The sequence below is a fragment of the Apaloderma vittatum genome, unplaced genomic scaffold (assembly GCF_000703405.1).
Source record: "Apaloderma vittatum isolate BGI_N311 unplaced genomic scaffold, ASM70340v1 scaffold10682, whole genome shotgun sequence".
In the NCBI taxonomy this organism is placed as follows: Eukaryota; Metazoa; Chordata; class Aves; order Trogoniformes; family Trogonidae; genus Apaloderma; species Apaloderma vittatum.
Genome location: NW_009703127.1, coordinates 9,904 through 23,750, shown reverse-complemented (window position 1 = coordinate 23,750; position 13,847 = coordinate 9,904). Strand labels below are relative to the sequence as shown.

The 13,847-nt window shown below is 39.0% G+C and overlaps 1 protein-coding gene across 1 annotated transcript in view; it reads right to left on the bottom strand.

Annotated features, from left to right (window-relative positions):
- TULP4 (tubby like protein 4) overlaps window positions 1-8,067 on the bottom strand; it is a gene marked incomplete at both ends in the record, with an annotated part of 40,356 nt that extends 32,289 nt beyond the window's left edge. The window contains 2 exons of the mRNA XM_009864518.1: window positions 7,463-7,624; window positions 7,939-8,067. Coding sequence (XP_009862820.1) covers window positions 7,463-7,624; window positions 7,939-8,067 — 291 coding nt within the window. The remainder of the gene's footprint in view (window positions 1-7,462; window positions 7,625-7,938) is intronic.
- Window positions 8,068-13,847: the final 5,780 nt, after the last annotated feature.

The window sequence follows — 13,847 nt, the reverse complement described above, 5'->3', positions numbered from 1 at the left end:
CTGAAAACAGCTGTAAAACCTTCACAGTTCGGAGAGTTTTTCCTCCGTTAAGAAAGACTTCCACTCATATGGCCTCTCCTGACCAACTCAAAAACTGAACAGAAAGCTATTTTACTACCTTACGTATCACTTCTCCTTGGAAACAGAGCAGGATCCTGGAGGTGGAGCCATTTTTTCGCTGAACTGCCTAAAAAGTAGCGTAAGTAGGTGCTGGTACTTTGCACAGGTGCATTGCAAATCTTTGTTCTCACTATTTGCCCCTACAGCTGAAGCATAACACAGTGCTTTTCACAAACACAGTTTCAAACAAGTACTCCCCATCCCAAAGAACTAAAGACTTCAGACTAAATGAGCAAATCTTTCTGTACAAGTGCCAGCAAGGTGAGAGGAGAGGCAAACAACTTCTTTCTTTCTGACACTTTCCACATAGAAACTGGCCGTATTTCTACTTAACACTTGTCTTTAGTTTCCTGACTCAAACACTGATGTTCCAAAAATGTAAAACAGCACTGGGTATAAAAATGTTAAGTGGACGCATTAACCAAATAGCACAATGAGTCTTCAGCTCTCCCTCCATCTCTGGTTTGTCGCTGCTGTTGACATCCTTCCTTTCTGGAGGGAGGAGAAGACACGGTAGAATGTGCGGAGCTTGACAAATCCCAGATGCTGGTAAACTAAAATAAGAATATTGTGACCTATCTGAGTGTCATGCCAGATCAAGGCAAAGAGTTACAACACACACTGTTGAGGGTGATCTGTACATCCTAGTACGCTGTGCATCCAAGAGGATGTATCAACTATTCACTTTTTGCAGTAACAAATATCAAACACCCTGTTTACAAGGATGAGTAGAACATTAAAACAGTTATATTACTCCTTTCAGACAGAGTCATTAAGGGAAAAATTTCTTCACAAGACTCATCAGAAATGGTGTTGACATGAAACATTGCAGGAGCTACTGAGAAAACACAAGCCATACTGCAGTCAGCCCATAAAAATCCCCCATGTTACTGCCCTCATGACTAGAATAAATGCCATCATCTCGTCATCTCTCTCAGTGTCTTGCCACTACAGGCTGGATGAAGAGCATCAAGGGAAAGATTAGGCAAGGCACAGATGAAGTGAATGGGAAGAAGAAAGTACATTTAAGCATCACCTTTTTGCTCCGCTCCTTCAATTAACCGCTCAAGAACTGTGCAGTATTGGCCAGGGTTTCTGGCAGGAAAAATCTTGTCTGGAATAAACCCACAGAGAGATGCTGCAACTCCTAAAGCTGCAGATGAACTCTAGAGGCTCCAAGGAGAACATTCTTGTGGTCTGCCCTCCCTAAAACTCAAGGCAAAGCCTATAAAGTCCTCATCTGAGTACTGAAATCTGCATTGTAGCTGCTTATTGCTTGTGAGAAAAGGAGAGAACAACTTTAAAAAGGCACAGTGCACCAAGCTATTTAACTCCTTTCCTTCCTTCTTTTCTCAGCAGAACTATGCATGAAAACCTGCTTGAGACAAAAAGGCAAAGGAAAGACAATACTACTGAAACTATACGTAGAGAACAGAAAAAAAAGGAAAAAATAAATCTATTGTTTCAGAAATAGCTGCATAATGCAACTTTGAAACAACACAATAAGAGGAGATAGCAGAAAGAAAGGTTAACTAGCACTTAAAATCCACATTACTCTTTCACACAAACTCTGTCACTATTATGTGGCATCATAAAAATCAAACCACCAAAAAAAGAACAAAACCAAAGTGTTACAGGCTTCCAGAAAGTACAGATATATATAACAAGAATACAAAGTCTCCACAAAAACATTTAAACATTTATGTATATATAATAACCCCACATATTTTGTCTATAAAAGCATGCAATAGATAGTAAACATTCACTGAACCCTTAGCATAAGCAAGCAGAAATCATTCATTTTAATAGCAAGTCTGCCAACAATGTTTGAAATGCTTCTAAAAAGAGTCCAAAATATTAAAGCCAGTTACACTGTGGTGCATTTTGTTTATCTGTTTGCTTTATATAACAAGTGGATTTATCTTCAAAGACAACTGAAGTCTCCTTTCTCTGTCCTCTTTTTGCATTTTAATGGTACTGCTCAATTATGCAGCATGCAACGTTAAAATCCTTATATGTGATTTAAGCGTTTTCTGCAGTCCTGTGGCTTGAATAAACTGCCTAGTTAATTAATGACACTTCTTCAACGCTATAAAAAGCCTCCAGCAAAAATTTTCCCCAGTAATCTGAGTAATTCATCCATCGACAAAAAGAAGTCTTTCAGTCATTCCTCAAAGACTGTTTCTTGCAGTGCAATTCTGAGTGGCCTTACTTATCATAAACATAAATATAAGGCCATCTGACAGTCTCTGCAACCAGAACTGGTGGGGGAAAAGATGCATTTTTATAATGTTAAAACAAAAAAATATGTATGTTCCCTGACATTTTAAAGGATCCTTCACAGGAACCTGTAAAGATCCTTAAAAGAGACAAGAAGTATTCTAATAAAGACCTGTTTAAAAAGACCAAAATCATTGCTTACACTTTCAAATTTTACAGGCTGTAGGGTTTTTTCCTTCCTTCCCTTCATTCATAATAATTAAGGTAAATGCATAATTAAACTTGATCAGTGTGACTATCACTACAGCAAGGACTGCCTGAATCAGGCATGTGGTATAGCACCTGATTAAAACCAAAACAGCAGAGTGAATGGAAGCACAGAGTCCTTCTGTTCTGAAACAGCAAGCAAAAGAAGATGTAGGTGAGAAGATGACATCATGGCCCAAACAGATGCAACATTTTTAAACACTTATAAATTCCTTATTTTCAAGTCATATTCTGGAAGCTAGGTAAGGCTACTAACCCTACTTTCAGTTTAGGAACTGTTCAGAACAACTACTTCCCTGACAAAGTGGCAGCAACTGCAAATCACAGTCCACAGACGAAAACAGAGGGATCCAAAAGCAGATTCTACTATAATGGATCTATTAGTCAAAACTTGTGACAGAGACTGAAGCCAGAGCAAAACCAGGAAGCCTGAGAGGCAAGCTCATGAAATGCCTGGTGCCACCAGTAACCATTTCACAGCATTTCTGATTCATTAGCTCCTACCTCCTGGTGAGAATTGTGCCGTAGCTCCTGGCTGACGGCAGCCGCCTGGCACAGCACGGCACTGATCCCATCAGGGATGTGTAAGGCACCCAGTGCTGTACTGGCACACAGATCCCACTTGACTGCCCTGCTGGACCCAGGAAGTAGCAGGCATCCCCTCCTTCACATGAAGCTCCTTTCTGGGTCCCAGGCTCCACCCTGGAGTGCTGCAGGCAGGATGAGGCAGGCAGGGTGCTGCCCTTGCCTTGTACCTGTCAGGGAAAGGAGATGCAGAAGCATCTGTGGTTGCCATGGGAGTAGGGACGGAGAGCGCAGGGAGCAGGAGTGATTAACAGTGTAGAAACTGCTTTCCTGCACAGCTACTGTGGTTACAAAAGATTTACAGAAAAAAACAACATAGAGACCTCCTGCATCCGGTGTTTGACACAACGTGGTTTCATCTGTTACCAGTCTCAGTGGTTTCTTCCGTGTCTCATAAGACCCTGCGATGCACATGGTATCTGCTCCTAATGCGGTACTGCTTTTCTCTTCCACCAAGTTTGTATAATTAGACACAGAACAGGCTGAAACTCAGAGCCTGTATTTACATGTTCTAATGCATGTTGCACTGCGATGGGACCACATAAGATAGTTAATGTTGTACCCAGCCAGATGCAAATTATATTAGCTAACTGCTTGATATGTATTTTTTAAGCAAACAGAAGGAGGCAAAATTCACATGTACCTGTAGTCTGTCATATCCTGGTCAAAGAGAATCCTGGCCAGTCCCTGAATTTCTACAAATAAAAGCTTAGAACAGGAAAGAGGACTTGGGGAACCAGAAATGGGTTCTTAACAGCTATCAGTAAAAGTCTAATACATTAGCTGAGGTAAAGGAAACAAACACAGATTCACAGCACCTTTTGGGATATTCAGGAATTAAAATATATTCATTGATTTTCATCAAGGCTTCCCCCTATTAGAAAGTGATTTCCTTCCAATTCCCTTCTCACTCACAGGAACAGCCACAGAAGCAACCCCAGTGAAACCCAGGGAGTTACACTATATTGCTATAAACAAGAGGATAATCAGCTCTCCTTGTAATTCTCACCCAGTTCTATGACACTGCCTTCCTTCATCATGAACAGAGAGAAGCCTCTTTAACAGGTACAATCTAGGAGAAAGAGAGGAAGGGGATGGCCCAAGTACAGCAGAAGTTGATAGAAAAACGTCACTAGGAGCTGATCAAGTACGCCGGAAGGGAAATGAAACACTAAAACCATATTTTACATGACTTGTAGGCTTAGGAAAAGTCCTTGATTATTTGTTCATATTGTTTCTATAATTATAAATAAACTCTTCAGCTAGACAGAAGAAGTTCTTCTCACTTGCAAAGTCATTCAATCTACTCCTGCAAGCAAGCGTGGCACAAGACTTCTGTATCTCAAGACAGGATACAACATTCTCTGATATTTCAAATTTACTTAATTTCAAATATGCTTTTCATCCCTACATGATCCTAGGTGAGACTTCTCATCAGAAAAATACTCCACACAACCTTGAGGAAGTAGGCTCTACTATAGCCTCTTGCAGCCCTGAAAAAAAAATATTTCAAAACACTGAAAGGAAGGTCACACTCCTGAGTGATCGCATCCATCTGAGTTTAACCCAAGTGCAGCACTCTACTTGAGATACAGAGGACCCAGTCCTGTACAGTCTTCCTGTGGTGTGTATTTGCCAGATTGTATCAGCTGTCCTGTGACTCACAGTAAGTTTGTCCCCAACAGACAAGAAGAGCTCAAGATATCTTGAAAAACAACAAAGCCACAAGAAGAACGATATCACTTTCTTCCTAAAAGAAAATGCAGAACAGTTGCATACAGTATTAACAAAATCAGGCCATAACTTTATGAGGGCGAAGCATATTCCAGATGAGTTGAAAGATATAGAATCACAGAATTGCCTAGATTAGAAAAGACCTGTAACATCATTGAGTACAACCATTAACATAACACTGACAAGTCCTGGACTAAATCATATCCCTAAGCACTATGCCTACATGATCGCTGGCAATACTGCAGCTCCAACCATTTTTTTCCTCCAACAGAAAGAGGGTGCTAGAAAATTATCCTCCTCTTGTAGAGCTGCCACAGAGCTGTGGTGAGGAGTCTACCGGTGTTAAATAGAGATGTAGGAGAAAAAATGGAAAATGAGCCTTCAAGAGGAGGATGCATGAAGTAGAGGGATGAGGGAGAGAGTTAAGTGAACTGAAAAGTGAGGTGAAGAGACAGATTATATTGAGCAAATTTTTTGATACACAATATAAAACTGATACTGAACAATACTTTCTTCTTGGAAATTTAACTTTTCAAGTTAATTGTGTTAAAAGTCATGGGACACAGACTCTAACATTTTCCAGGAATAGTTTCACTAGCAATCTTCAGGGTGCTGGAGGGGTGACAGAAAGAATACTACGAAAATATAAATTTAAATGGTGACATTTATCTTTCACTCACTGTACTGACAAGTAGATCACATTAGGCAATAGGGAAGATGTTGAAGCTACTCGAGACCAGAATAATATTCTGTTCTCATTTGCACAGATGCATATCAGGAGAGAAATCAGATAAGGAGATAAGCTTGTAAGGTATCCATTTCTGTATGTATTTATTTGTACGTAATATATGCTATGTCCTTCCCCTCCAATTTGCTATTTTTACTTTGAACTGAGCATAGTCTCTTGCCTAGTATCTCAGTGAATAGTATTTCCTCGTGCTTACAGAGGGAAACACATCTAAATATATTTTAGAAGACTGCTTCTTTCCACCAACTCCACAGAACAGTACAAAGATTCATCATCACTTAACATGCAAACACCATAGTTAGGACAACTACGCAGAGCAACATCAAGCTTGTGGCTGGTTTTGGTCTCTATTTCAGTGAGTTTGTCAGCAACAAAGTCTGTAACTCAAACAAGTGATTTTCACACAGTCGGAATTGGCCATTATGTTTGAATGGACTTACCTGGACACTGAACAATTGTTTGCTTCCTGGAATAACCACTTACAGAGCATTCAGATTAGAAAGTACAAATGTATTGGCTAAATTGAACTAAAGGCAGTCAGTCACCTCAAGCAAAGATATTTCCACATACAGCAGCAACAACTGAGTATCACACAAACTGGGTAGCCTCATGTTTAAAATATAGGACTGAGAGCTATTAGATCTTTGCTGTCCCTCCTATTCATGTTGCTTGTCTTTTCCTCTTGAGCTAAAGTAAATAATTTATTGTCAAGATTTACATTTCCTCAGATTCAAAGAGAGGCAGTTAGACTCACTGGCTTTAAAAAGCAGTGTTGCGATAAACAATTCATTTTTCTTTGCAGAGGATGCAAAAATTATTAGATGATGTTGCTAAAATGCATATTATTACTGCTATTATGTTCCACTAGCAATTCCCAAAATAAGTCAATCTTGGATGGTTGTATAGTATTCTAAACTAAAGGCAGTAGTACCTTGAGTCTTGTACCTTCACCTTTTCATGATGGTGTAAAATGAAGGAAGGAAAATAATCCAGTTGTGATCATAACAATTTCTCTTTGCACTGTTCTATTCCAGTAATTATTTTCAGTACTATATTATACACACATTAACCATAATGACAGCAAGCATGTGGAAGGAAAGCCCATTCCAGTAAGCTTAAGAGCAAATGGCAAAAGGCCATTGTAAATTCTGCAAATGAAACCAATGGGCTAGATCAAGCCCCTCTATAAATGGTGATTTGAGCAATATCATATGCTTCATTAGAAAAATAGTAAAGAAGAATTTTTTAATCGGCTTTTTTCAATGGTCCTCAAGTTTTGGATTCAAGGGTTGGAAAAATGGTCTTCTTTTAAACTATGTTGTTTGCATAAGGCTGAAAGGTCTCTCTGACACTCCAACAATTGGACTCACTTGTTCACGTGAAGGCAAGCATAACCACTGGAACTGCTTGTGTGGCAAGTGCAGACAGGACAGCTTTATACAGAGAAGACCAGTCAGATGTTTACTAGTCTAGGCTGTATCTCTGCCCAAATGCATTTTCAAGATAGCTGTTACAACAAATTAGGGGTGCAATTAAAGATTCCTGTCTCAACTAACTTTGAATAAGACTGCATGTGAATAGGGCTGAAAAATGACGATAGGTAACTTGGTACATTATAATATTTGCCTGATGAGAATGACTGGATGAATTAAACTTTCATTATCTGTGGGAGTACCAGTTTTGAGGGAAACTGTTCTAGAAGTGATCATTTTACTTGACAACTTTTTAAGAGGTGTACTCTATAGCACATCAATGCAACACACTAAATACCTCTCTAAGTCCGATTACCTGTTGGTCATCTGGAGTCCATATGCCACAGGTGATCTGACTCTCCAAGTTTATTTCTGAAGACCAGTGTCTTTGTCCGCTGACTGATCCAACCAGCACAAATCCATCTCTATAGGAGATAAGTGCTTGAGTTCCATCATGGCTCCATGTAAAATCGCTTACCTTAACATATCAAAGACAAGAAAACAGACGTATAAGCCATGTAGGAATTCTTTGTTGTTTTAATAAAAGGTAGCACTGCGCAGAGCTACACAAGGCAGCTGTTAACCCAGTTGTAGCTCTGATGTTACGGCTATTGGATAAAGCAACTGTCCTTACAAAGTGTCTTTGTGACAACTCTTGCATATTCCCTTCAATAAATACATGTTTCATTTTTTCCTGTGCTTTTCAAAAGTGTATAAAGCACCACTGATTGTCTCCACTTTGCCTCTCAGGATGTGACCGCTCCCTACTGCAGAGAAAACATGCATACCAACCTGTGCCCCACGATCATTCACAAGCTCCACAGACCATCTGCCTTCATATTGTATCCAAACAAATATTCCTCCATCTGCATCGCAGGTTGCTAATTTCTGGAATGGTTCGTTCCATCTCACCAGCACAACCTTAAAAGATTATAAACAAAGTCAACATTATCAAAACTGCATGTTGTGCTAGCAACTGTTTAACCAGTTAAGCAATACTGCAAAATAAACATCACCGCATTTAAATCCTAAAGAAGATGTACAAAACAGCAATTTTCAGCACAGCATTGGGTGCCTCTCAAGAACAGCTGGAATCGTTTTGTCACGGCTGTCAGGAAATGCACAATCTTTCACCGTCAGGCCTTCTTGGAAGGCGTTGCATGCTTTCAACAAAAACATACTGTGCACTGGAACGTAGGATTTCATTACAGAAGCAGCGAACAGGAGCCACTACACTCTCTTTCAAATTATTTCCCCCACTGTAATCTCAGAGACTGTCAGACTCTACGCCAAATCACCTCCTCTTGCTGACTTTAAATGAAGTTGCGTGCACTGGTATCAGACTGTGCTTGAATACTCATATCAATAGTGACATGAAAAGAAATTTGAGAGCCCCAAATTATTAAAAACTAGAACTTTCATAGAGAAGTTGCTTTGCTACTGAGTGCAGAAGGAATAAAAAGCAGTTTTAGGCTCTTCTCTCTGCATTAGAGCTATCTGAGCTTTTCTGGAGAATTTAATCAAGGCTAAGCCTACCAAATTGTCCTAATTTCTAATTAATATCAATTTCACAAATACAGTATCTCTTGAGACCTCAGTATACAACTGAAAAAAAGCATGTCATCCTAGTGACTGAAGCGGAATTTTACCTTCTGTAAGAGACTTTTTCTTGAAAACTTTTTTTCCCAATTAGATATTTCAGAAACATGCAGATATATATATGATGCCAATGTTTATACACAAGGAAATTCCCCCTCAGTTTTTTTAATGAGACACCGCATATGTAAACGAAGAAAACATATATTAAATAGTCTACAGGTGTTATTTTAAAAACTTAATGGTCATTCAGCTCTAATGATGCCTTTTCGTAAACCTCAATAAATACCTAATCCTCTAAAAGAGACAGAAAGATAGGATTTTGCCGAAATATATTTTGCTGTTTAGAGAGATGGACTGACTGATCCTCTTAAAAGATTCTGGTCCTAGGGTGAGCTCTGAGCAGACAGATCCTTCATGCTTCACAACAACATCCGCATTTTCAGAATTAGGATATAACTATGCATACCTGAAATCTAAACTTGACAGTTGAAGGATGATCTTATACTTATTTAGTGAGTGCTACACTTATTCACAGAGTGTCAAGGGTCAGAACTTCAGAACGTACATCAGTGGAGCTCACCAGCCTGAAGCATCAATCCTTGAACAATTAAATAACCCCAGGAAATCTGTTTCCTCTTGCATAAAGGAAGACTATGGGGAGAAGTGAGTACGACAAACCATCTCCTTGTTCTTAAACAGCTAAGAAGAACCTCATTTGCAGAAAAACACTTGCTTATACTTGATTATAACCTTGCAGCTGCACTCCAAGTCAATAGTCTTGTCTCCAGTCACATAGATTATATCATGCCAGATGGAATATATCACGTTTTTTACATTTTTTTTTATTGGAAGAGCAGTAAATAAAATATTCCATCACAGTAACACAAGCAGCTGTACTTTGGTAAAGGTTTCGCTCTGTCCCTTCCATCTAAACAAGAATAGCACAGATCTAGCAAAATTTTATTTTCTTTTTGGTGTAACTTCCATGCACAGAGCCACTGTTTCATGCACCCTGAGGCAAAATGCAACAACGACTTAACTGTACTTGCCAGTAATGTCTAAGAATATTATGAAAGAAGTGAAGGAAACCCCAAGGACAACACTGAAAAATCTTCATCTTTAAAGGCTGAGAGTCACTAAGGCTAAGAATGACTATCGAGTGGAAGGTACTTATCACCAATAAAAATCAGACCTTTAATATGACACTGCTCATATTGGACATTTCACAGATCATACAGAATAAATTGCTAGAGAAATTTAGGAATGAAAGATAGAACTAATTGTTCTAATAACATGGTTTTTAGCCAACAACATCAAAGCTGCTACTATGTGTCTTAAAAATGTCCTGCTTTGTCTGGCAAAGATTTGAGACAAGCATCTGATTGGCTAGATTAGATACACCAGTTGACTTAATGATACAAATTATCGAGTAAGTGACAACAGTTACCTCAATATGTTTGTCTCTTCTCTATTTGAAACAGGAATCTTGTTGAAACTTGAAGATAATTTTTAATTCAAATTCTGTACAACCTGTCTCTTCCTTGAATTTGGTAAAACATCTAAGAGTACATTTGAATGTAAACAGTCCCTCCATCCCAATTAGACACAAATTAAAAACTGCCAAAATAAATCTACTGTTTTGTAATTACAAATGAAACTACAACAATAATTTAATATGCCTTCTGATAGCATCCTCACAAAGAAGTACATTTGTAGTTTGAAAATTCAGCTTCTTTAAACACAGAGCAAATTTTATCTTTTATGAGGTCATTTTAAAGATGCTTCCATAATTTACATTCAACATCTGACTATAGGTGCTGAGTCCACAGCTGCTTTGAGTATTTGTGATTTCATTTTAGACACTTAACATCCTGAAGCAGAGATAAAGAAAGGAAGGATTGCCCTAAGTACTATGATGACTTTTATGTTGGCTGAAATGTAAAGCATATGAAAACATGCCCCATTGATAGTGCACTTAAATAATGCATAAGCTTGAATTACCCCTCTGCAAAGAGGAATTTTATTGCTAACCCATAAAAGCAAGGATATCATTACTTTCACTAACAGCTTCAACTCACAGGAGACCCATTTTTACTTCTTCCTTTATGGTTCTCTGCTTCCAGCTTAGCATCTTCACATAGGTACTGAAGGACCAGAGAGTCTTACCTTGCATTGAAAGAGCAAAAATGTTGGTGTGCCGAAGAAAGTTGCCTGTGGAGCTTTGAAGTCCACAAAGCCTTTGTATACTGCCTAATTGTTTTGATTAGTTTATTGTTTGTGTGCATGTATTTTCAATACTACAAAAATACTAACCTGTTTTTGTTCTATTCTAGAAAAAAACCCAACAGTATCACAGATGTTAATCAGCTTCTAAAGGGCTATCTCATTCAGGAAAAGATCTCTCATGAATAAAACCTCAAGGAACCCCTGGCCAAACATATTAAGTGCAATAAAAGGCCAACACACCACCGCCAAACAGGATGCTTTCTGTGAAGTTCAATGACCTTTTGAATCAGGGTCTTAGGTTTTCTTTGAGCGCTTTCTTATACAATGGTGAAAAAATTCTTTCAAAAATATTCAACATCTTCGATATCTCAGTTTTGTCAACTTGATTTTCAGGAATTATTTAATTAATTTTAATCTCTGATCCTCCATCCACTTAACTGGGGAGCAAGCATATACTCCAAAGACAGAAGTCTTCTTCAGCATTCATTTTCACATACGTGAGGGAGATCTGCTTGCAGATGGACTATCACAGCAATAGAAAGTAGAGAATACTTGATGGCAAACATTTGATTACAACACAATTTGCTACACCCAGAAAGCCACGTTCCTTTATCTGGTATGAGCTGTTCTGAAATGACAAGTGAACTAGGCATCTTTGCAGGATGCACAGGATGTGATGCATTATAACTCCATCGAGCATATACTAAATGTTCTCTGGAATTTCTGACCTCTTTTTCCCCTTAATAAATCTTACTATGTTTCTAACCCATTGAAAGCGCTGAATCTGGCTTACAAACAGTGAAAGCAAAAGACCTAACTTCCTAGGACAGAAAAAGAAAGGAGATTAGGCTATTGCCTACAGTAGCAGAGTACAGGACTTGGCCTATCTGAAGGCTTCTTCCAATCCTGTGCTTTTAGTGAAGTACTTAAGTTTTTAAAGGAACATATAAGGGTTGAAATAAAGCATTGGAAAAGGGGACTGAAAAATCTACTTAGGATCACTGATCATCTGAAAGCAACAACAGGTGCCCAGAATAAGCTATGCGGATGCAGTTAACAAACTGTTGCTTCTCACTATACTTGACCTGTAACGAATGCTAGGTTCTAAATAGCTTTGCATATGTTTAGCCCAACAAAATGCAAAGTTTAATTATTTTTAAAATAAAGGCTATTCAAAATTCTCTCTCCTGATTCCTCATGCTGCAGATGGCTTCCAGTTGTCCTCACTTTCCTCCTCACTTACGACTTTCTGTTCTTACCATGACGATGTCAGGATAATTCTCTCCATTCAAACTAATTCAATCACACAAAGAGCATCAGTAAGTAGTTTTCCTACTAATAAAAAGTCAGCAGAGATGGTAGACAGCTAGTTTGCCTCTCCTGGGTGACACACTCATCTCTCTCTCCTACTTATACTGCATTCTCTAATGATACACTCTCTGTTTCTTCCACACCCGTGGAGATTTGACTTTTTGTTCCCAGTGACATTACACCTGAGTGGAAGCGCTTTGTTTGCATAGGAAGCTGTTAGTTTCCAATGTACCATAGCCATCAAGGAATTATTATTAAGAAGAAACTAGTACTACACCACCAAACATTGTACTGCACTTAAAGAACAGCAAATAGTCAGTCTACACTTCTTGAGAAAAACTGTCAAGTTATATAGGGGCTGCATGTTACCTGGGGGGTGAACGACAGGCGAATGAGTTCTTGGAGACACAAAACATCATCCTAACTCTTCGTGTTTCTCTAGTCTAAATAATAAGAAAAAGAACTCCCTTCCTGAAAGAACCAGACCAGATATCCCAGGGATGGATGTCCTTTAATAATCCTTATCCCTGCTGTCAGTGGTGACGTGCGCTGACAGCCCCTGGGAAGATTTGGCTGCTGCTGTGGCAGTGCATTCCACTGCCACTTATACATTAGAGGTCTGCCTCTTTATTCCAGGATCCTACTTTTTTCCTTGAAAAAAAGTATTTTTCTGCCAGCAGGTGTCATCTTGCTTTTTATGCTCTTTGAAAGGGGGCTTCAAATTCTACAGATATTATTTAAACAAATATAACAACATTCTTGCGAGAGATGATACAAAAACTAACTACAGGGTTTTAAAAACACACACAAAAAATCCACAAAAGAACCACATTTGAACAGTTTTTTCTTTTAACTGGAAACCTGATTTCATGGTATAACATTATCAATAATGGTATGCATTATCAATAAGCTGAGCATAACATCTGTGTCAGCTGGGGACCTCACCTCGCATTAACTGAAATCAGAGGCTGGACCAGCAGTAAGGTGCTGACCTTAACAGACTTGAAAGGTCCAGGTCCCACTCTGCACCTTCTTCTGACAACCTGTGGCCTTCACATGAAAACCTATTCCAAAACAACTACATCCCTAACTCAAACACCTCAGGTAAGGGTCTAATGTTAAGTACAAGGCAGGGATACATTAGAAGCTCTGTGTCCTTTTGTTCAAATACACTTGCTCTAATTTTTTCTCCCCTTTCTCCTCGGCACTTGTTTTCAGAGCGTGCACTGAGCTGACAAAGACTCAGATCATCTGCTCAGTTGCAGAAAGAGAAAAAGTCAGTTAGGAGCAGTGCACTTCACCAGCAACAGGGTAGGCACGGGGGATGCAACCATTCACCCTACGTTCACTTTCTCACTGTGCAAGTTGTTGGTACACTCTGCCAGTAACAGCGTGGTTGCCCAATCCCTGGGAACAGCTTTGATGCTCCTCAGCAAGTTTTGTCTATTTGCTTTGCAGATTAATGCCACACATGCCTATTTTTAAAAGGTATCTTGGGGCTGGCATCCAACTCACCACATATACCTGTTTTTGAAAGGTATCATATGGTTGGCATCCAATCCTCA